At 49.8% G+C, this 23,759-nt stretch overlaps 1 protein-coding gene across 1 annotated transcript in view; it reads right to left on the bottom strand.

The window, feature by feature from the left end:
• The window catches only part of FAM83F (family with sequence similarity 83 member F), a 32,423-nt gene extending 8,885 nt beyond the window's left edge, over positions 1-23,538 (bottom strand). Inside the window, exons 1-3 of the mRNA XM_081124436.1 lie at positions 22,979-23,538; positions 1,505-1,672; positions 856-977 (exon numbers count right to left, since the gene is read on the bottom strand). Coding sequence (XP_080980562.1) covers positions 856-977; positions 1,505-1,672; positions 22,979-23,479 — 791 coding nt within the window. The 5' untranslated portion in view covers positions 23,480-23,538. The remainder of the gene's footprint in view (positions 1-855; positions 978-1,504; positions 1,673-22,978) is intronic.
• Positions 23,539-23,759: the final 221 nt, after the last annotated feature.

Raw genomic sequence — 23,759 nt, 5'->3', positions numbered from 1 at the left:
CATGCTGGGGTGCTGTCCTTCCAGTGGCCCAATCCTCCCTTTTTTTAGGTCTTGGCCTCAAATGCAGAAAGCAGGCACTGGGTGCCAGGCAAGGACGTGGGAACTCGGGCCTGAATTCAAGCCTGGTTTCTACCCTGTGCGCCTTGTAAAACGGGCTCACAGGGTGTACAAACAGAGTTGTTGGGAGGCTCGAGTGAGATAACGTGTATAAAATATTTAGCTCAGTAGCTGGCACAATGCATACATTTCATAAGTAGTCACTGCAGCTGCTACGATTGTTGATATTGGTCCATTCCTTGTTGGTTCCCCTCTGAATTTTTAGGGTACTGAGTGTCTGCAAAACCCCATACTTTAACTGTGTAGGAGGACTTATGTCATTTATTCATTGTTTCAGGGGCCCAGGTCTCTTTTGGGCACCTAGATTTTAATTTACGTGAAGGGCAGACACTTGCACCCATACCGTCTCTCATGTTCCTGGTAATTTACTTCAGCATCAGAATTTGGGAGACATTCCTTCCATGACACGCCCTCACATTTCTTTCCCAAGTCTGATTTATTCTGCTTCCAGCTTGTCCCTCCTAACAACTAGCCTCGAAATGCAACCATTTGCTGTGGACCATGAAAAGTAGGTTGTGCTTAATGTCCAGTAAGAGTTGATCTTCTTTCTGGAATAATCTGGTAGCCACAAAGTGTGAGGGAAGGGACCAGCGAGGAGGCTCTTCTTTGCCATTGGATCAGACAATACCTCTTAAACCCATGGCCACGGAGCCTCCAGTCTAGCATCTTCCTGAATATGAACATTTATTACAATGAATAAAGGCCTCCCAGGCCCTTCTCTGACCTGGCCCAGCTCACCTGTAAGATCCTGTAGCTACTTTTTCACCATCTACCATTAAGAACTTTGACGACAGGGTCCCCTTGATCTTCCCCATGGGCATGTAGAAGCCGACACCTGTCACAGAGCGGACACGGATATTCTGTTGAGAAGAAAAGACACTGTCACTCAGGCTGGGGCCTGTAAGCCTCGGAGCCATGTCTTTGCTTGGGCAGAGGAGGAGCTCTCTTGTCCACCAAACCCTGCCTGCTGGCTCCTGCCTGCACTAAGCTATCTATGGTCCCTATGGCCTCATAGTAGAAACCCACTTAGAGAGCAGGAGCAAGTCAGCAAATCTTGCTCCGGGTGTAGATAAGCTCAGGGTGGTTCCTGCCTGTTCCCAAAGCTCCCCAGAAGAGAACCACAGCCCTAGCTTTGACCTTGGGCTACAGGATGAGCACCCCAGATCTGGGCCAGAGCTGCCTCCTTAGCCTCAGCAGCCTTGTGATAAAAGGTAAGCTTGGCATGTAATTTAGGGTTATCAGTTCACAAGATAAGGTTTTAGACAGAAGGGGTTGAGATCTTCATGTTCATCTGAGCCCCTGAACTGGAGAAGAGGCAGAGAAAGGGGCAGAGGCAGTTTCTATCTCAATTTCTGCTCCCCACATCCCCCACAGTGGTACAACTCACCCGAATACGGTAGTCAGTGAGCTCCAGGCCCTGACACATCTCCAGGAAACACTTCACGCCTGCCTCATCCAGGATGATGTACACAGGGACCTGGCGTTTAGAGGCAGCATCCACAATGTCCTGGAAGATGTCGCCATCAGAGAAGAGGTCCATGACCACAGCAATGACCTGGATAGGGAAGGGCACTGGTGAGGAGCATGGTGACAACACACCTACAGAGACACGCCTTGGCCCACAGAGGACCAGCTGGACCTGGAATAACTGGTAGCCAAGAGTTAACAACCCCATCTGCACCTCTCCTGGGCTCCCCACATCCTCACTCATGTCTGAGCTCATCTGAGCCCAGGAGATGGGCTCTGTGCTCTAGGAAACACCCGAGGGTGCAGGTGGTGCCTGACAAACCCACACCACTCCACCCTGAGGCTTTTCTGGCAGCTCTTCAGAAGCTGTACGGCAGAGATCTGGGAGGCTGAGGACAGTTGCTCGTGGTGCCCTGTGGAGACCAGCAGACTCAGAGGATGTGATCACTGAGACACATGGAATGGACTCATTTCCACAAGCCGCAGATCTGCTCAAACACCACTTTCTCTGCAGCCGCTTTGATCTCCCTGTAGCTTCCCAAAGGCAATGCTAAGGGAAAAGCCTTGTGCTTCCTTAAGGGCCGATCTGGACAGAGCTCCAGTGAGCGTGGACTTCCCTGGCCTCCAGGTGTGTAGACCATCCCACTCCATCCTCAAGTCAAAGTCACTACCTCGGACCCTTGATTTCCAAAAGTCAGTTTTGGTCATCCATGCTGGCCGGAGAGGCCTTCTGCAGCCTGAGGCAGATCTGCCTTTCTGACCTTAGCCTCCTCTATTTTCCTAGGCGTCCCCTCCCGCCCCAGCTCCAGTGCAAGGGTTTTCTTGTTGGCTCCAAGCACTGTGCACAAGATGCAGAATGGAAAGCATGCTTTGGGGCAGGAGAGATCTGATTATGTGACCTTTCCATTTACGTGACCTTTCCATTTACGTGACCTTAGGCAAGTCACTTAATCTGATGAGTGTCCTTATCTGCAAAGTGGAGATTCCCTGTACATTATACTTTCTCGTTAGGATTACAGATAATGTTTGTGAAGCATCAAACACAGCGCCTGGAATGGAGTGAGTCCTCAATGAACGGCAGTTGCTATGTGGTTGAGGGCACCCGCTGGTCATTGTAACTGGAATCCCGGACTCTGTGGTCAGACAGACTAGGCCTGGGTGCCAGCTCACTGCTGACTCATGAGAGCCCTGGTTTCCTTGGCAGGAAAATGGAGCTAATAGTAACACCTATCTCAAAGGGCTGTCGTGAGGGCTTAGAGAGATAAACTGTGAAAACACTTAACACAGTGCCTGGTACATAGCAAGCCCGACAACTGGTACCCCTGACACCATCACCCTCATTTTTATCCCCACCTTCATACACGTGCATTTCCATTGCTCCTGCCTCTAAAGAACCCCACCCCCAACACCATTTACACAATATTATTTAAGGCTCTTCTTAGCTCCTACATTTAACACTCAATTATTCATACAAGTAACATTTACTGAGCTGTCCAGGTAGAAGGATCTAAAGACAAATAACCTATAATCCCTAACTTGAAGGGATTAATCCCGTTGGAAGGATAAGGCACTTGAACAAAATAACTAAGACATAAGGTAAAATGAAATAAATGCCTTAAGAGATACACAAATGACCTGTGATGTGAATTCAGGGGCAGGCGGGGTGAAGGAGGGAGAGAGACTGATTACTCTCAGCCAGAGAAGAACAGGAAAAGGCTTCAGTGAGGAAGCTGAAACCTGAGGAATGGGCAGCCTGGGCACTAGGGAAATGAGCAGAGAGGGAAATGGAGCAGGGACGTGGGCAGGGCTGCCACGCATGGCTATGCAGCATGTGCACTGCACATGGGCACTGGGCTGGGGGTGAGCGGGAACAGTGCTTGCCTGAAGAAGGGATACCTTTTCTAATCTGCACACAGGTGCCACATGGGCTAAGCAGGCGCCTAGGAGGTGGACATTTTAGGCAAAGAGCACAACCAAAAGGCCCTGAGGACAGGGGTTAACATGCACTGAACACTTTTAATGGGCCTCAACATATGTTGTTCCAGGTGCTTTAGGTAGAAAATTTGATCCTCACAATGAAGAGGACTGTAATTGCCATTTTACAGGTGAGGACATGAATGCAAAGGGGCAAAATAATGTGTCCAAGGTCACAAAGCATGTGACAGAGCAGGGACTCAGGTCTGTTTGACTCCACAGTCTTTATTTCACTGCATCACAATGGTTCATAAAGATGGTACAGCTGTAAGTTATTTTAGAAACATCAAATAAAAAACTGACTTTAAAAAAACCTAAATAAGACAAATTTCTAGCAAGACTAACAAAAACAGAGAAGATGCAATTAAAATACTGAGTGAAAAAAGAGAAATAACTACAGATATATGTGCTTTTTAAGAAATTCTTACTTTTTAAGAAATAGTAAAAATGGTAAAAAAAAATTATATTGGGACCATTTACACATTCATGAATTTAAAAATAAAAATGACCTGGATAAGTCATTAAAAGTGCATTAAACAGAATACAGCATAATCAAGTTTATCCTAGGGATGTAAGAATGCTTGAATATCACAAAATGTATCATTTTAATTTATAACATTCATGGTGTCAAGGAAGGAAAATCATACATTATCTTAATAGGTTTTTTAAAAAAATTTGATAACACTAGATCCCTGTTTGTGATTAAAATTTCAAAAAAAAAAAAAGGAATAGAAGGGACCTTCCTTAACTTGATAAAGGCTATCTACTAAAAATTCCCCTTAAACATACTTAACAGAAATTTTAGATTCAATCCCTTTAAGTCTCAAGCAAGTCAAAAATACTATCACCATTGCTAGTTAACAAAGCATTGGAGGTCCTAACCAATGCAATATGACAAGAAAAGAAATACGAGCTAGAAGGATTAGAAGAAACAAAACTACTAGTATTTAGAGATAATATTTTTATAGAAAACCTAGTACAATGCAGAGGAAAACTATTAAAATTAATAGAATTCAGCAAGTTTGCCAGATACAATAAAAATTTACAAAAACCAATAGCATTCTTCTACTATAGAAATAATCAACTAAAAAAAAAAAAAAAGAAAGAAATAAGATTCATTCAAAATTGCAACTTAAGCATATAGTATTTAGAAATTAATACCTTTATGAAGAAATTTGTAAGACTATTAAAACACCTTTTCAAATAAGTGAATAAAGGAAGAGATAAATCATGTTCATGGATAATATTTGATATTTAAAAAATCCAATTCTCCCATATTAATAAAATTCAATGCAATTCCAATAAAAGTTCAGTAAACTTTTTTGAGGAACCCAAATACTTCTAAGATGTAAGAAAAAATAAAGATCCATAATAGCTAAGTCAATTTTGAAAAGAAAAGCTAAAAGGGGGCACTTTCCTACCAGATAATAAGACATATTGCAGAGATATAGTAGTAGAAAGAATTGTGGTACTGAGGTAGGAAGCAAATAACAGATAGAATGATGGAATGGAAAGACCAGAAACATATGTATACCTACACACATGCATAAAACTTCAAGTCTGATAGAGTTAGAATCACAACTCAGTGGAGGAAGGATGCTGTTTAGTAGATGCTATTGGGGAAATTGGCTTACTGTATAGAGAAAAATAAAGTGAATCCTTACCTCACACACTATATAAAGGTGAATTTCAGGTCGGCTAAATACCTAAATGTGAAAGATAAAACTAATAAAGGAATTGATGATACACAGTAAGATATCTTTATGACATTGGTAAGAAAGGATTTCTTAAGATTCCAAAAGCACAAATCATAAAGCAAATAAAAATTTTAAAAGATGCATTCCACAAATTAGGGATTTTTGTTCAAAGAAAGATTCCATAGACAAAGGTAACTGGAGGGTAACAGGGAGAAGATATCTGCAATGTCTACAACCAAAAGGAATTAATAATATAGAAGAGATCCCTACAAATTAAAAAAAAAATTTTTTTTTATTGATTTTAGAGAGAGAGGAAGGGGGGCAGAGAGAGAGAAACATCAATTTGCTGTTCCACTTATTTATGCATTCATTGGTTGATTCTTGTATGTGCCCTGACCCAGGATCGAACCTGAAATCTTGGCGTATCGGGAAGACGCTCTAACCAACTGACCTACCCAGCCGGGGCCAGGATCCCTGCAAATTGGCAAGAAAAATATAGGAAACTAATTAGAAAAATTGGCAAAGGATATGAATAGGCAATTCCTAGAGGAGATACCTGAACGGCTAATAAGTATACAAAGAGAAGCATACCTCATTAGCAATCAGAAAAATTCAAATTAAAGCAAAGAAATGAAAAGTGAACCCTCATTCCCTGCTGGTGGGAGGGAATACTGTGCAGCTATTCCCTAGAGCAAGGAACAGAGCTTAGTGGATTTAAGGATGTGCCTAACTACAGCCAGCACCCAGGGAACCTCCTAGATCTTTGCACTGGTTAATAGGGGGCAGGGACAAAGATATTCACCGCAGCTTTCTTTAGGATAGCATAGAGCTGGCAACAACTTAGATGTGAATTTCTAGAAGAATGGGGGTGGACAATGCGAGGAAAGTACAGAGTAGCAGACAGAAGCAATGAACTAGTTCTGCAGACAGAACTTGAATAGTTTTCTTTAAAATGGATAGTTTAATTTAAAATGTTAGAGGATAAGATCTATAGCCTGATACATAAATAAAATAACACTTCATGTTTTTCAAGGATACAGGTTTGTCCAAGGACATATGCTAAATACATGGGAGGAGAAAGGAATGGGAGGGAAGGAGAAAGTAAAAGAAGAGGGGTCTTCCGTGGATTGATGATGGCTGTGGACCAAGAACTGAGGCTCACAATCAGCTCTGTGTTTGAGGTCCAAAACAAACAAACACAAATAAACAAAAACAAACAGTTGGCCTGGAACAGTTCTGGGTAGGTATGGCGGGGTTGGGCTTAATTACAGAGGGTTTTAACATGACACTTCAGGCCTCATTCATCAGAACACGGCTTCCCACGATCTTGGAGGGCTCCTGATGTCTCATCTCCCCAGTGCTGTCTAAGGCCAGAGTCCATCATTTGCTCATTTCCAAACTCTCCACAGTGTCCAGCTTAAAGGTGACTCTCAATATATGGCTGAGGATTGCTTCACTGGCTGATGGAAGTGCTTTGGGATTCACACTCTGGCTTTTGTTTTGTGCATGGAGCCAGCTGCCCTGCCCCCTCCTGAGAAGGCTGTGATGTGAGAGGATCACAGACTGGAGGGAAAGAGAGAACAGAGGGCCCCACTTTCAGGAGGCTTGGTCTGTGGAACCCTGCTGAGAGCCAGCCATCTGTGTCACTACCAATTAAACAGTAAAATATCTGTAGTGGGGAAAAAATCAATTGCTTGCTGACTCCTGCAATTTGGCTGTGGAGAAGTGATAATTACCCTCTGCTTTGGTCTCCAAGGGCCCCCCTTGACATCCAGCTCCACAACCATCAGGCCCAGGAAAACCAGCTCCCCACTCTCTCTGCTCGGGTATTTAACGTGCCACGTGATCATCCGCACTGAACCTAACTTCAAGACTCCTGGTGTCAGAGGAAAATCGGGTTTTAAAAGGACGTCACAGGCTCAGAACCGAGGAGACAGATTTCATCAGGAGAGAACAGTCACCCCCTCCTCCGGGCAGGCTCGCAGTGTCCTTTACCCGGTTACCCAATGATGTGCCGCACCAGGGAAAGAGGTTAATTCCAGGTTGCAGGAGTTTTTAGAAGCTGTCGCAGGCGCTGGCAAAGAGGCTCTGATGCTATAATTCTTCTCATCTGGTGTTTGCTTAGCTTCACATCTCCTGCTTTGATATCCTACTGCAGTGGGGGGGGGGGGGGGAGAGGAGCAGGGTGGAATAGGGAGCCTCAGAATTCCCCTCTATCTGTCATTCACCTTTAATTAAACTGCCAGCTTTTCAGGTTCTTTCTCCACTCCTTAATTACCACCATGTAATAAAGAACAGGACTCCCCCTTCCCCCATGCCCTCCACGGCTCAAGACAGCTGACGACTGGCACCCCTGGTGTATTAGATGACCCAGACTAGACCTCAGAGCCTGTTCACCAGCCTCCCCCTCTCCCCTTGCCCAGGCATCACCAAAATCAACATCCGGTCAGTTACCCACATCCACTGGCCTCCTCCCTACTGACCGAATCCAAGTGGTCATCAAGTCCAGCAGGTCCCACCTGCTCCTGCAGCTTCTCTGGGTCAACTCCTTTCTGTTCCCAGTGGACTGCTGCCCTAGCCCAGGCCCCCGTCATTTCTTACCGAACTTCTGGAATAGATTCCTCACTAGTTTCCCGTTCCTACTCCATCTCTGCACTCCAGTTCATTCTCCACAGCAGTGATCCTCCCGAATCAAGAGAGGTCCAAACCCTTAACTTGGCATTTCACCTCTGCCCTTGTTTCAGCTGCGCAGAATGACCTACAGTTACCCTAACACAGGATTTCTTGGCAATATTGGCCTTTCGGGAGCAGCGATTTTTTTGTTGTGAGGGCTGTTCTGTGCATTGTATCCTGGGTGGTGACAACCAAAAAAACACACACACACAAAAAAAGTCTGTAGACGTTAATAAATGTTTCCTGGGGACAAAATTGCAGCGTCTCACCCCCACCCCCACCAACATTTTTTTTTCAACCCTCACCCAAGGATATTTTTCCCATTATTTTTCAGAGAGAGTGGAAGGAGGGGGGAGAGAGAGGGGGGGAGAGAGAGGGAGGGAGGGAGAGAGAGAGAGAGAGAGAGAGAGAGAGAGAGAGAGAGAGGAAACAAAACACTGATATGAGAGAGACACATCAATTGGTTGCCTCCCGCATATGCCCTGAGTAGGGACTGGGGATCGAGCCTGCAACCGAGGTATGTGCCTTTGGCCAGAATCGAACCTGGGACCCTTCAGTCCTCAGGCTGAAGCTCTAGGCACTGACCCAAACCAGCTAGGGCACCACCAACATCTTTTGAGAACCACTACACATATCAGGCAATTTTGGGTCCTTTTGTTCCTACCCCTTCCACACCCCTGTGAAACATCTATGCATCTCTCGAGACTCAGCCAAGAACTTCCTGAATTTCCCCCACCCAGTAATGTTCACTACCCCCTGCATCCTGCCCACCCTATATGCCAGGGAAATCACACAGTTCCTTGACATTTTACTGTAACACCTGCCGAATGGCTCTGTCCCTTACCGGCTGTGGGCTCCTGGATGGCAAGGATCATCTGATTTCTCTCAGAATCTCTACCCTCAGGATATCTCAACACCAAGTCAGTGCTCTATGCTTGTGGAATGAATGTCTAAATGGAAGTTGTTTCATGTTTATTGTTTTATTTGCAGGGTATGGATGTAGCTTTGTAGTTATCTCTTTTATTTCATTAATAACAAGGCACTGGGGTGGAGAGAAAAAGGAATGCCTAGCAAGATTCCTGGTTAGATATTATTGCTGGAAGGCAGAGTTGAAGCTCTTCCTCCAGGGTGCAGAAAAGGGAAAAGAAGTTGGCGCCTTTGGGGGCTGCTGCCTGAGCCAATAGCTCTGAGATCTGGTCTCTCTGCCTCTGCTCCATCCACTTAAGATGCTGAAGGAGCAGCCAGCCCATGAGTGAGGACGGTACTTAGCCAAGGGGTAGAAGTCCACACCAAGGACATCAGGCCAGGAAGCAGGGCTGCCATTGGTACATACAGCAGGCCCCTTTGGGCAACTTACAAAAGGATGCTGTCCTCTCTGTGACAGAATGCAAGCCAGTCAGTGGAGCGTGGGCTGCATGGCAGCTCCACAAGCCCTTGGCTGTGCCTGTCTGAAGGGCATAGGCTGCACTTCTGCACTTGGCCCCTGCACTGAAGGAGATTCCAGATGTGCAGAATCTCAGAGCTAGGAGGAAACTTAGCTAGAGGCTAGCCCGGAGGTTAAGTTACCCATCTGGGTCTTGGCAGAAAGGACTAAAGCTCAGGCTTCTGACACTAGTCTGTATCACCCCAGACGATGTGGTTACAGCAGGCTCTGGGGACAGGTCTGCTCTGGCTAGGAGCCCAGGCCACCTCTGGTCGGACAAAACCAAGATGCACTGGTAGAACTGGACTATACTATACCACCCTCTCCCTCACTGGTTTCCCCAGCTCTGCAGAAACAGAGCTCTACATACTGGGGTGGATGTGGTTGCTGTTCCCGCAAAGACCCACCCCTTTCTCAGTGTAGTGGTGGGAAAAAAGCAAGAGGTCATAGGCCAAGCCTGTTCATTGAGGGGTGTGCTGGTGAAGGTCACTTCCTAAGAAGGAAGAGAAAGGAGCCTGCCGAGGCACATTCCTGCTTTCCCACTGACAACCCAACCCATGTGAGCCTGGGGCCCGATTTTGTCCCCTCCATGCTCACCCTGCCTACTTCCCATGCCTGCTGAGAGGTTCAGATGAGATCATGCCCGGTACATCCTAGGAAAAGGCTGTGCAGTTATGTGGGACCATTAAACTCACTTGCTACAGGTGAATGGTGCTAACTCCACATACCTTAAACCCTAAGGTCCCTCAGGGTAGGATGGGGAGCAGCTGGGCAAACTGGTCAAGCTGCTGCCTCCCAGAACAGCCATATGTCTGGCAGCCCAGGGGAGTCAGTTTGTCTGGGACCACACAACAGGCCTTCCTGTTCCCATGGAGGGTAGTGCCAGGCCAGCTTGACTAGCCTCTGCACTGGTCATCTCCAACTGTGGAATGTCCTTTTCTGAGCTCCTCAAAGAGGGATCAAGGGCTACAGGTATACTTAAAGGTGGAGTGTGCGTGTTGAACATGCAGATCAGGGCCCCGTCCTGAGAGATTATGATTCTGCAGACCTGTGAAAATGCATTTGATAGCATCTTCCCCTCAGGTGCTCTGAATGCAGGTGGTGGATGGATCAGATTTTTGTGGGAGGTAGTTAGACAGACATGAGCTGAGCAAGGGCGATGGGCCAGATACAGAAGGTCACCAAGGCAGAAAGCCCCAGGTGCCTGGCAATGAGCAAAACTGGGAAAATCAGGACCTACCCCCAGGGTAACCATTTCTCCCCTAGCATATTGCTGGTCATGTGGTTTGAACCCCCTGACCTTTCATATCACTGGTCATGCGGTTTAGATACCCTAACCTCTCCTCCTTCAGGATAACATCTAGGCCTCACTTGTATTTCAGCTCCAAGTGCAGAAAAGCAGCAAAATCAGACAACACCATGACTGCCTCAGGACCAGCTGCACTGACTAAAAGGACCCTTTGGGGAGCACACCCACACCATCCCCTGCCCCCTTTTCTTTTTTTGAAATATGTTTTCATTGATTTCAGAGAGAGAAAGGGAGAGGGAGAGAGAGATAGAAACACCAATGATGAGAGTCATTGATCGGCTGCCTCCTACACGCCCCCTTCTGGGGATCAAACCCACAGCCTGGGCATGTGCCCTGACCGGGAATCAAACCACAGTCTCCTGGTTCATGGGTTGATGCTCAACCGCTGAGCATTGCCGGCCAGGCCCCTGCTGCCATTTCTTCCCCCACAGGAACGCGTTTCCTAGACTCTGAGGGACCAACGAGACTTGCAACCAGGGGAGCAATGGCTGTAGCAGCTCTTCCCAGGCTAACCCCCTGGACCTATCTCCAAGGCCCCTTTTTCTCTGACTTCCAGGGAGCCAAAGCAGCCCAGCCCAGGCTCTCCTGTTGCTTCTATGCTAAGCCCTGCCTTGTTTCACTGTCCTGAGTGTGCTTTTGCTGCAGCCAATAAATTCTTGCTTGCTTTGCTGCACTTTGTCTCTTGATTTAAATCTTTCCTTCAAGAAGACAAGAGCCCAGGTCTCGTCGTCTCACTGGTAACACTTTGCTTATCCACTGGTGTTTTTCTATACCCCCGGGAAGCAGAAAGTCTTCCTGCTAGTGTGGCCTGGAGTAAGTCACTTAACCTAAGCCTCAGTTTCCTCATTTTAAAGTGGAGAGGTGACACCCTCACAGGGTTGTTCTGCATTTTAAATGAGATGGTAAGGGAGGCACAAGGAGCACAGTGCTAGGCCTGTGAAGAGCAGTAGGTAAAAGCGCCAAGGCCTCCTCTCTCCTCTGAGAGGGAACCCAGAATAAAGGGCCATCACTTTAGAGGAGGGGGTGGGAGGGAAGGAAGCAGCCAGTGTGGGGGTGCTGAGCTCCCAGGGAACCCGCAGCCAGAGTCCCCCCCACACATGCAGACATCAAGGTATCAAGGCGGAGATGTTTTCCTTTTGCTCAATCCGGTGTTCAGCAGGCCCAGCCTGGGGCGCTGATTAAAGCCTGGGTAACACTGCATTCCCACAAAGGTCAAACTTGAACTAATTGAGGGGAAGGGCAGCCCAATTAAGGGAAGAAGAGTCTGTATGGTGCACCGATGGTGAAGCAATGCTGGGTGTCCACACCTGCACCCTGAGTAGCCAGAGCGAGCTGCTAAGGAACCTGAAGCCATAGTAGAGACTGCCTGGGGGTGGGCTCCGGGAACCCAGCATAGAGCTGTGCTGCTGAAGAATGGAACAATTCATCTCTGGGGTTTGGAGGCCTGGCCTTGGGTACACCACAGAGACTTTCTTTGGTCATCGAGGCTGCAACGGGCCCCATCTGAAGCATCATCAATTTCTGCACTAGTAGGGGGCAAATCCCCCAGGTCCAAGAGCATATAGCAGTGGTGACCACCGACTTTGGAGTCAGGAGTCCCACACTGGCAGTAAGACAAAAGGTACTACTTAACCCCTCTGAATTCTACCTGAAAGGTGAGGCTGCCTTGTGGTTCTGGTGAGGATGCAAAGATATGCTGTGATGCCTACACAGAATCTGGTGTAACGCCTGCCCCACGGCCAGGCTCTGTCCTTTCTGACAGTGTCCAGCACACAGTAGGTGGGCAGGGTCAGCTTGGTGGGGTACTAGTTTCACAGTCCTGATCATGTTCCCTCGGGGCAGGTGGATCCAATAACACAACCCTAAACATGTTGTTCCCTTGCTCAAACACTCTGACTCCCAACTGCCTACAGAATCAAGCCCTCTGCCTGGCTGAAGACCCTGAATGTACTTCTAACCTACTCCCTACTCTGACAATCAACACTGTAAATTCTCAAAATACACCCAGAAGGCTCTGTCCTCATGACTTAACTCATGCTGTCACCACCCTATCCCTGTGGCAATGGGAATGCCCATTCCCAGTTGAGGTCACTGGTTTCACTCTTCCCTGAGGCTGTCCCAGGACCTTGCTCTGTCCCGGTCCCCAGGATGCTTGTCTGCTCAGGCCTGTGACTGAGCACTTGGGGAAGGGGGAGTGTAAAGGACAGAGACCTGTCATTCCTTCCTGCACAGGGCCTGACGGACAGTAACTGCTCTAAACAGAATCCCTCTGCAGTAGGGGCTCCCCTTGGGGAGCTGAGGAAGCAGCTTAGACCAGAGCCCTGGCCCATCAAGAGGGCAGAACCAGGACCAGTGGGTCCTATTCTCTGTTTGGAGGCCAGGCTGCCCCTGTCCCACTAGCAGCGCATCTGTGCTTTGTCAGCTGAGGCTTCCCAGCTGTCTGTAGCCATGTGACATTGTTTCAGGCTCACTAATTAGACATCATTAAACACAAGGCTCCCTTGCTGCACTGGCAGCCACTGGAGCCCAATTCTGCCAAGCCAGGCCTGTTCCTCTCCTAGACCCCTGGCCTCAGTGCCGGGCTCTGCTCCCAGCCCTGTGGGTCACATCTCCCTGTAGTGCACCACTGGGGCTCATTCCCTGTTGATCTGACCCTATGAGGCCATCGCTCTTCACACCCATACACTAAACTAGGTTGCTAAAGGAGACATACATAGGAGACCCAGGCTGGCTCTCCAGAGAAAGAGAACAGACTGTACCCACATGAGTAAGGTCAACTAATTCAGCCGTGAAGAACCATATGTGATTCGTCAGGGAGTGAGCATGGCAATTCTTTTTAAGATCCTAGGCCAGCCTTTGCCTGCCCCATGGCGTGCTTCTGGGATGACTTCCCCTGCACTAAGTTGGTGTTAATTAGTGAAAATTATCTAATGCAAGCTCATTTTAACATTAGCTTAAAGCTAAACATAATTAGGAAGATAAATCAGCTGCTAAAAAAAAAATCCAATGAAGATACACAAAGGATTCTTAGGATCAGTGGCTGGTTTGGGTTATGGCCTGGGGCTCTGAGTACTATACAGTGCATGGGCAGAGCAAGGCAGGACTTGGAAAGTATTTCCTGATTGATCCATCAGAGCAAGACAACTGGAGCTGGCAGTTTGCCTGGGAGATTCTGAGAAGTAGCAAGGATAACTCTGTGGCCACCACCAGGTGATGCTACCTGGGAGGGCTCCCCAGAGGCAGGTGGAGAGTGCAGGGAGAAGATCTGCTGGGGAAGGTGCTCAGGAAGGTGTTGGAGCCCTGGCTCGTGTGGCTCCACGGTTAGAGTGTCAGCCTGTGCACCGAAGGGTCACAGGTTCGTATTCCAGGTCAAGAGTACGTAACTGGGTTGCAGGTTTGATTCCCAGCCCTGGTTGGGGTGCGTGTGGGACGCAACCAATCGATGTGTATCTCTCTCTCTTTGTCTGCCTTCCTTCCCTTCCACTCTCTCTAAAAATCAATGGAAAAAATATCCTCGGGTGAGAATTAACAAAATAAACAAACCAAAAACACAAAGGTATTGGAGTGAGGGGAACAGTGTGAATCCCTGTGTTCCTAGGCCGTCCTTCTTGCACACACCTGCCCGCTGCCTGCCCTCTCCGTCCACGCTGGCTGCTTCGGCTGTCAGTTCCTGGGGCCCTGTGCTCCTCCGGGGCTTGGTGGAAATCAGATTCAACTCAGGTCCCACCCAGCTCCACTATTTAGTGGCCTTATCCTCCCTGACCCTCAAGTTCCTCACATGTAAACTGAAAATTTAATGATATGATATATTCAGGGCTGGCACATGTCTGGTATTTAAGTGCTGAATAAATAATAGCTATTGACCCTCCTAACTATATTGCCATTTATTTTCTTTTTATCTCCCCCACTAGAATAAAGAGTAGGGTCCATTTTTTATTCATCTGTATATTTCTGGAACCTGGCATATATTAGATCCTCAAAAAACATGTTGAATAAACTAGCAAGTGTGGGGAATCTCCAGGCAATCTTGGAACCCTCCTAGGAGGGGAGTTAAGGACACTCACAGTCTGTCCTCGAAGACTCACCTAGAGGTAAAGAGCCCTGGTCCCCACCCCACCCCAACCATCTGCTGACTCGCTGATAAACAGAACAAGGACATTCCTGGGGAGCCCCCACGTGCCCAGCCAGCACTGTGAGACGCCCAACAGAATGCTGACCCCTCAGCTAGCTACCCAGGACGAGTTTACAGAAGGCTGGAAACTGGGGCCAGAGAGACTATTAATCTGAAACACTCTTTTCCGGGGCTAAGATTCTGGGATCATTGGCAAGTCCACAGACTCCACGGATTTAGCTGACTGCTCCTGGCCCCTGGATTGGTGAAGTGTTGGAGGGGGAGGAGCCAGGATCCCTGAGTGACTCAGCCTAGGGGTGGGGGAGCTCAGGACAGTGCCAGGACCCACCCTGGGCTTGTTGGTTCTCTGCCCTGCTCCCTCCACCCCCAAGAGAAGCTTGCCCCAGAACAGGCTCTGCCTTGTACACTCTGAGTAAAGGGAGGTGGATCTGGCCCCCAGCCAAGCTGAGGCAGCATCCTTGGGGGTGACAATGTAGAAGGATGGGGGTTGCTGGCTGGGAATCCATCAAGGTCTCAGTTTGTCAGTGAGGGCACAAGACCCATGGGTCAGAAAGTGGCCATTAAGAGGACAACAGGTCCCTTACACCCACTTACACCCAGCTTCCTGGTGACACTTGCCTCCAGGCAAAAGGGATCCTCTCCCCCACTTGCACAGATCAGAGCAGCTAAGGCAGCCCTGTACTTGTCTGTCTCCAGACAAACTTGTGAGCTTCTCAGGGCGTGGCTGGCAACAAATATATTTTGTTTCTGGAAATTTTAGAGGGAAGTGGTGGCCCCAGGGGGCACTCCCCAAAGGTAACCTGCATTTGTCTTTTGTTTTTGTTAATCCTCACCAGAGCATATTTTTCCCATTGCTTTTCAGAGAGTGGAAGGGAGGGAGGGTGGGGGGGGGAAAAGAGAAATATTGATGTGAGAGAGACACATCACACTGACTGGTTGCCTCCTGCACACATACCCGGACTGGGAGCAGGGAGTGAATCCGTAACCCAGGTACGTGCCCTTGACTGGGAATTAAACCCAAGACCCTTCAGTGTGCGGACCAATGCTCTAACCACTGAGCAACAGGGCGGTAACCTGCATTTGTAGCAGAAGGACACAGTCTTGACTTCAGAACTGTCTGGAACCCCAGCTGGTGTCTTATGAGTTCTATGACCTTGTGCTTTCCCCAAGCCTCCGGGAAAATAGTACTTCCCTTGCAAGGTGCTGAGGATTGGATTAACCAACAGAAACCACATGTGAAGCACTTATCTTTCAATAATGTTGGTCCCTTTTCATAGAAATCCCTTTTATCTGCAAACATTACTCATCTTTTTAAAAGTGGTATCTCATAGTCTTGTACTACCATCTCAGGGCAGTCTTGTAAGCAAGAAGGCAAAAACTATCCCCACTTTACAGATGCGGAGATGGAGGCCCAGCAAGGTCAAATGATTTGCCTAAGGTCACCTGGTGGGTGAGGAAAGAGCCAGAACAAGGACAAGGACATTCAGGTTCTAGTTCCCAGCTGTGTACTCCTCCCCGGGTCAGTGGCCTGGCCTCCTGAGACCCTGCCCAGCAGACCTAGCTCTGCTGCTCATGACATCAAGAGAAGCTCATGAAGCCCAGCCGGGCGTGGCTCAGTGGTTGAGCGTCGACCTAGGATCCAGGTGATTGGGGTTCGATTCCCGGTCATGGCACATGCCCAGGTTGCGGGCTGGCAGCTGATCAATAACTCTCTCATCATTGATGTTTCTATCTCTGTCTCTCCCCCTCCTTTCCTCTCTCTGAAATCAATAAAGATATATTAAAAAAAAAAGAGAAGCTCATGAAGAAGGCACCAACTTGCCTTGGCTGGTTTGCTCAGTGGTTAGAGCATCAGCGTGTGGACCAAAGGGTCGGGGGTTTGATTCCCACCCAGGTCGGGGTGCATGTAGGAGGCAACCAGTTGATGTGTCTCTCTCACATTGATGTTTCTCTCTCTCTCCCTCCCCCTGTCTCTCCCCCCTCCTCCTTCCCTTCCACACTCTCTAAAGATCAATGGAAAAAATATCCTTGAGTGAGGATAAAAAAAAAGGCACCAACTTACTGAGGCCCCATCTTCTACTTCTGAACTCTCAGAGTTTCAGGTACTCAAGATTTCAGAGGAATCAAGCCTAGCTTTCCCTTTCCAGAGGAAAACAGCCTCTCTATCCCTCCAGGCCCACCACCCACTGTCCCTGTGAAAGCTTGAGCTGTGGGGAGTGTTTCCAGACTGCCCTGGGGCTCTTTGGGCTGGGCCTGTGTGGCCAGTCAGGCCCTGCTGGGTGATGGTGCAAGGGGAAAGCCCTTGGGCATCCCCCCTTTAGGAACCAGGGAGCTCTTGTGCCTTCCTGTCTTGTCTCTGCACATGGCATCCAGAGAAGATCCTTGGCTCAGGATTCAGCTGCCACAGCCTCACAGACAGCAGAGCCAGGCAGACAGACAGCTGCCATGACAAACTGCCACCACTAAATCAGGGCCAACAGATGAATTTGGGGGAGGGACATGGGCAGCTGCTCCTCTCTCATTCAGGGGAAGCAGGAAACACACCTGCCCCAACAATCTAATCTCCTGGTGCAGGCACCCCCACTTCCTGAGAGGAAATTCGACCGCACTTCCCTCCCGGGCTCCCAGAGAAGGCGACAGTTACTTCTAAGTGCGTGTCTGTCACACAGTTTCTCTGTTTTTCAGAACCATCCAGGAATCTAGGTATCATCCTCCCATTTTGCAGGTCAGGAGCCTCAGAGAGGGAGGTGATCTACCCAAAGGAACACAGCCAGCAAGCGGCCAGATCAGGACAGAAACCAAGACCTTTAGACTTCAGAGCCTGTCCTCTGTCCCTGGGGTGAAGCTGGGTGTCCATTGTTCAGAAATTCCAGCTCCTGGGATCAATGATTGAGCACAAAGGGCTCTAATAGCCAACGCACCGGGGGCTTGGCAGGGATGCTGGGGCAGGCTGGGGCAAGGTCCCGTGAGGGCTCCTAAGTGCTGGGTCCCCAGAGCTATAGCTGTGCCATTATTACCAGTGTCCACAGACAAAGACCCTGCAACTGTCCAGTGCCTCTGAAACAAAGCCCATGTGGAATGGTCACTCATGGCAGGAAGAAGGGTCAGGCAGAGGAGGGGGACAGTGTGTGGGACCCGCAGGTCATAGGCTGCCCAACACTGAAATCAGGCTTTAGAGAAAGTCAGTGGTCCCTGTGAGACGGAGGGAAAGAGGACAGGAAGGGAGGGAGGGAGGGGGGAGTCAGGAGCAAGTCTAGGGTAGGAGTGCTCGCCAGTGAGGTGGTGAGGTGGCCAATGGATGCATTATCAGACTCACATCTCACAAACCAGTGAATGTTTTTGTTTTGTTTTATTGGTTCTTTTTGCATCTGATTTGTTTCTATATCTGATGCCCAGCATGGTATCTGTACGGAGAAGGCACCTGGTACTGTCTGCTGGACATACTTCAATGAGAGAAGGACCAATGAAGGCTAATGGGGGAAGACAGTGGGCTCTACCCAGTGGCAAAGGCTGCCACCTGCAAAGCTTAGTCTCCTGGTGCCCTGAGCTGCTGACTCCAAGACTTTGCCACACTACCGGGCATGTGTACCCAGCTGTTCACTCATATCAGCTGCCCAGATCTCTAACAAGGCTGCTAACCTGGCCAAGCATGCCCCCTGCCTGGAGCCTTTCCCCAAAGCCCTCTGATCCCTCTTACCCCCAACCCCCCAATTTAGAGCATTCTCTCTGCTGCCAGACAGCCTGTTACGATGGGGATTAAAGGGGTTCCCTGGGTGATGTGCAGTTCAACAGGAGACTTCTCCAGACATTCGCTTCTCTAGAGGGACAGAGAGGGAGGGACAGTGGCCAACAGGAGACAGTTTCTAATCATTTAAACAAATCATTGACTTCCTGTGGGCCCTGCAAAGGAGACAGAGAGCAATAAGGTGGAGTCTTGGCTCTTCCAAAGCTCCAAGTTCCCAAAGGATAAAATGGGCTCTCCCAAAGCAAGCGGTGTGCCAGGCATGCAGGTGGCACAAACAAGGAGCCACATCTGAGAACAACAACAAATCACTTTTGAATTGAAAATTTATAAAGTGCCAAGGAAGAGGCGGCATCTGAGTTGGGCCCTGAAGGAAAGGGGACAAGCCCTTCAATAGGCAGAGATAGGCAGGGCCCAGTGGGGCTGCCCATGACCCTCTGCCCCCCAGTTGATAAAAGCTGCTGTGTCCAGCGGCCTCCATCTCCTGGGCTGTGCTTCTAATCTTTGCGGGTCATTGGTAATCCTGCCCAAGGACTCAGGGAAGCTGTGTCATCTCCTTGTCGTTGGTCTGAAGATAAGTTGTTTCAACCTTTTAGACCTGACGCTTCCTCTGTGAAATGAAGACAGCACTCTGCCTTACAAGGTGATTGAAGCTCAAAGGAAACGGCCCAGAAATGCAGAGGTCAAGTTCAGTCTGGAGGGTGGGGCAGTAAGCATCCTCTGTTCCTGAAGCACAAGCAATAAATACTCTCTAAACCCACCCAGCAGCCTCACAAATGGATGCTGTTCGGCACCGGTCACCAGGGAGCCTGGGCACAAGGAGGGGTGGGTGGCTTGGTGCAATCTCACCCTTCCTGCTGTGTTCAGACTTGCTTGTGCCTCAGCATGTGACCTCAGCACCAAAGGTCCTGCCCTAATCTGACTCAGGAGCTGGGTTAGTGGCCCTCCTGCTACACACTCTAGTCAAGCACTCAATCACACTGTATTATATAGATGGTTTAGCAGACTATTAGGCTACTTAAGAGCAAAGGTGTGTTTAATATGTCTGTTTTCTACTGAAGTGCTTAGCACACAGCAGGCCTCAAAATAGCTGTCCAGTGACCGAATGGATGCATTACCCTTCTAAGTCGAAAACTCACCCAAATGAGAGTTGTTTGAGCCTCTCACTCTGCTCTTGTATGTAAGAACCAGGAGTTTCCCAGTCTACACGTGGTCCTGCTTTAAGCCCATCCCCTGGCAGTTACAATGATCTTAGGAGCCCAAGAAGCAGCAACCTCCCCTGGTCATGCCTGCCAGCGTGGGACAGACCAGGGACTCATTTCTGGGTCTCTGAAGGCAACCTTTCAGCCTGCAGTTTAAGCAGACAAAATACATCATTCAGTGACACTAAAATAAGCAGATAACTCAAGGGGAAAAAAACTCATAAAAAACCCCACCCCATAAGTAAACATGGCTGAATGTTTGAATGCTGGCTATCCAGTGTGACTGGGAGGGCCTCCTGATATTTGCAGAGGCCCAGAGAGCAGATAAGACTGCCAGCCTCAAAGACCACCTCCCATTCCACGTGGTCCCACCTCCATACCTGCTGTGCTGTTTCCTCCTGGGCCACAATCCTCTGCCCCTCTCCAATGGTATTTTCAAACTGTTCCCTAGTTAGGTTCCTTTCCCTGAATCCCTGGCTGGTCTTCGGCTGCGGGTAAGTCATAGCCACAGAGCCTTAGTTTCTTGTTGTCACTGAGGAATAACCTCATGAAATTATTCTGAGGATTAAATAAGATAAAATACAAAACTCTGGCCCACAGTTGGATATGTATATCCTGTGCCTCTCTTCCCCAGTCACCCAGTCTCTGCACTTAAACCATCTCAGATTCACTGGAAACAGAGAAACTCCCTCCCTCGGGGTAAAAAGGGAGGAGGAAGGATCTAGTAACTGCCACGGAGGGTTGCTTGCCAGTTGGACAAGTTGGGGTAAGGGTGGGGGCAAGTCATCAGAGGTATAGCCTTCAAAGCAGAGGCTAGGGATTGGCATCTTTCTATAACCAGCCATGTGACCTTTGGGCAAGGCTCTTTCCTTCTCTGTGCCTCAGTTTCCTTACCTGTGAAACAGGGTCAAGCTCTCTGCCCTACCTACTTCACAGGGTCTTTGAGAAGGCACTGTACAGATGTAAGCAGCAGTGATGAAAAGAGGGGACCCAGAGGGCCTGGGAGTCAAGTGGGCACAGACAGGGGCAGAAGCTGCTTCTTCCAGGGGGGTGGTCACCCGCTTTGAGCCCAGTTTCAGGACCCGCACACCAGGCCCCACACAATACTCAGCTCCCACCAGGACAACTCTTCCCTTCTGCTGATCAAAGCTGCTTGCTGTTTTAAAGCAAAAAATCTCGCACTCCTGCTCCTGAGAGTGCGAGATTACTCTTTTACTCTTATAGAAAAAATGTCCATTTCAGTTTCCCTCTCTCTCCCTGTTTAACTCAGCAATTCACCTCCCTCAGGAAGCCCTTGCAGATTAAGCACATCCAACCTCAAAAACTCTTCCTTCCAGCACATCCCACAGCCTTTGAGTAAACTTTTGGAAGGCAAAGGCCACAGATTATACCCTCCTATAGCTAGCGCCTGACAGACACTAGGCACTCAGGAAAGAACCATTGGTTAAATAGGTATGGGTTGTAATACTGGATCAATTTACAATTGTTAACATTTCTGTTGTTAAATATTTAAAGAGTTAAGAACACTCCACTACACAAGAGACCAGAAGCCCCAGAGGGCAGGGGCCCTGTCTATCTCTTCTTGTAACAGGGGTATACAACCTGTAACCCAGGTTGTGACCAGGCTAACTCCACTCAAGCTCCTTGGTTTAATCCTGCTGCACCATCATCAGACAGAGGTCAGGGTATCACAGTGGTTAAACCAGAGTAAGGACTCTGGCGTTTGAATCCTGGCTCAACCACTTACTAGCTATGTGACCTTTGGCAAGTAACTTAACTGGTATGAATCCAAAAATGAGATACCCATTTTTTCTAGTTGCCATGAAAAGCAAGAGAGAAAATACAGGCAAACCATTTTCACTGTGGCTGGCATATATTAAGTGCTAATAAATCGAGGCTTGTTAGTATTACAAGCCTTGACTCCTGACCCTAGCTGCAGCCTGCCGCAAAATAGTCACCCACGTCCTTTCTCCTCTGTTCAAACTTGCCTTTGTCTTTTGCAGAATGCAACATACAAAGACAGCTCAGGCAGACAAAGAGGAATTACGTAGAAAGAGATGGGGAAGTATGGACAGTGCAAGTTAATCCTTCCTTCTGGTAGCCAATCTAGCCAACTCCCTGCATCACCACCCCTTCCTGGAAGAGGCACCCCACCACTGGCCTTTCCAGGTTAATCTTCCCTCCCCACGCCATTCAGCTGCCAGAGGTAACCCAACTCCAACCACATTCAATGAGTTGAATTAGAACAGTGAACTCAAGCCGCTTCTGTTGTATATTCTGAACTGGACACCAAAGGCTGCTGATGTTTCCTAACAAATCTCTGTGTAAGGGAGCCAGATTTAGTAAATAAAAAACAGTCGGCCCCATTAACTCTGAATTTCAGATGAATAACAATTAACTTTTTAATATCAGTATGCCCCATGTAATATTTGGGGCATATTCATACTAAAAAATTTATTTGTTGTTTATCTGAAATTAAAAGTTAATGGGGCATTCTAAATTTTATCTGGAAATTCTACCCAAGGATACAGAGTCAAGATTAAGGTCTTCTCTCTGCCTTGCCACCTGTATTCTAATCAGCCAACCTAGAAGCATTTCTTCCTTTCGGCCCCCAGGCACAGCAAGCAAGAGAAGTGGGAGCTTTTCCCTCCCTGAGCTGCTGAGTCCAGCGACCTGCCTTGTCCAAGGGCCCAGCACCCAGCCAGGCACACAGTAGGTGCTCACAATAATCCCTCATTCATTCCGGGCTGCTTGGGCCCCGGCGCCGGGCCCAGTGGGGAGTGTGAGGGTGATGGGCCCGGCCAACCTCGACTCTGCAGCAGACTAGGGACCTCACCGCCGAGGTGGGGCCAGGAGGCCAAACCACTGGCTTCCTGGGGTTGTTCTGAAGATCAAATGAGAACACAGCCAGGGATATGTTTTATAAATGTTACGTATTATCACGACCTCCGAGCGGCCCAATTTCCCGCAGGGCCCCGGGGACATAGAAACACATGGCGGACGGAAGCCGGTGCCTCTGGGCACGGTAAGAATGGCTAACAACCGCCCATTACTTTGTAATTTGCCAAACACGCTCCCAACATACATCCTCTGGAGGCCTTACCACGGCCCCGCGACGCGAGTGCGGTCTCCGGGGCCCTTTCCCCGAGAGGGGCTGGGGGGGCCCGGCCCGGGGGGGGGGGGGCCTGGTCCAAGGGACGGGGCGTGGGGCCCCCCGGGCGCGGCGGGGGGCCAGGGCCTACCTTCTGGGCCTGTTGGATCATCTGCCGGATCACCTGCTTGAGGTGGGGCGCCTTCTCCTCCTTGGGGGGGTGGGTGAAGAGGGTGACGCGACTCACGCCGCGGTAAAAGCCGGTGTCCGTCCAGCCCAGGTCCAGCGGGGGCACCTCGGTGTCGGAGCGGTCGGGCCAGTAGGCCAGGGACTCGGCGGGTTCGGCCGCGGCCCGCGGCGCGGCCTTGGCCTTGGCCTTGGCCTTGCTCTTGCCCCGGGAGGTGGCGCCGGCGGCGGGCGCGGGGTCCTCGTAGGGGCTCCAGGAGGCGCGGAGGGCCTGGCGCTCCTGGCTCGACAGGAAGTCCCGCAGCTGCTCCTTGCGGACCCGCTCGCGGTAGGCCTGCTCGCCGCCGCCCAGCAGCGCCTCCAGCGCGGCCCGCCGCCGCTCGCAGTAGTAGAAGGCGGCCTGCGCCTCGGTCACCCGCTCGTTCACGTGGGCCTCGTCCAGGCAGCTCAGCTGGGACTCGGCCATGGTGCCCGCCCGCCCGGCCCCGGCAGCGGCAGCGGCCCGGTCCCACCGCCGCACCTGGAGCCGCCGAGGGGCGGGGCGCCTCACCTGGCCGCGAGGCCGGCCAATGGGCGCGGCGGGGCGCGGGCGCGGCCGTCGGGCGGGGAGGGGCGGCCTCGGCCTCGCCTCGGCGGGCGCGCGCGGTCGGGCGACCTCGGGGCTTCGCGGGCGACCCGGCGGGGCCCGGGCTGCGGGGCTCGGCCGGGCCCGGAGCTCCCTCGCGCGGCCCCCGGCCGGCTTCCAC

Source organism: Miniopterus schreibersii (assembly GCF_964146895.1).
Source record: "Miniopterus schreibersii genome assembly, chromosome: 2".
Classification (NCBI taxonomy): Eukaryota; Metazoa; Chordata; class Mammalia; order Chiroptera; family Miniopteridae; genus Miniopterus; species Miniopterus schreibersii.
Note: the sequence above shows the minus strand (reverse complement) of the source record. Positions and strands in the feature narration are given on the sequence as shown.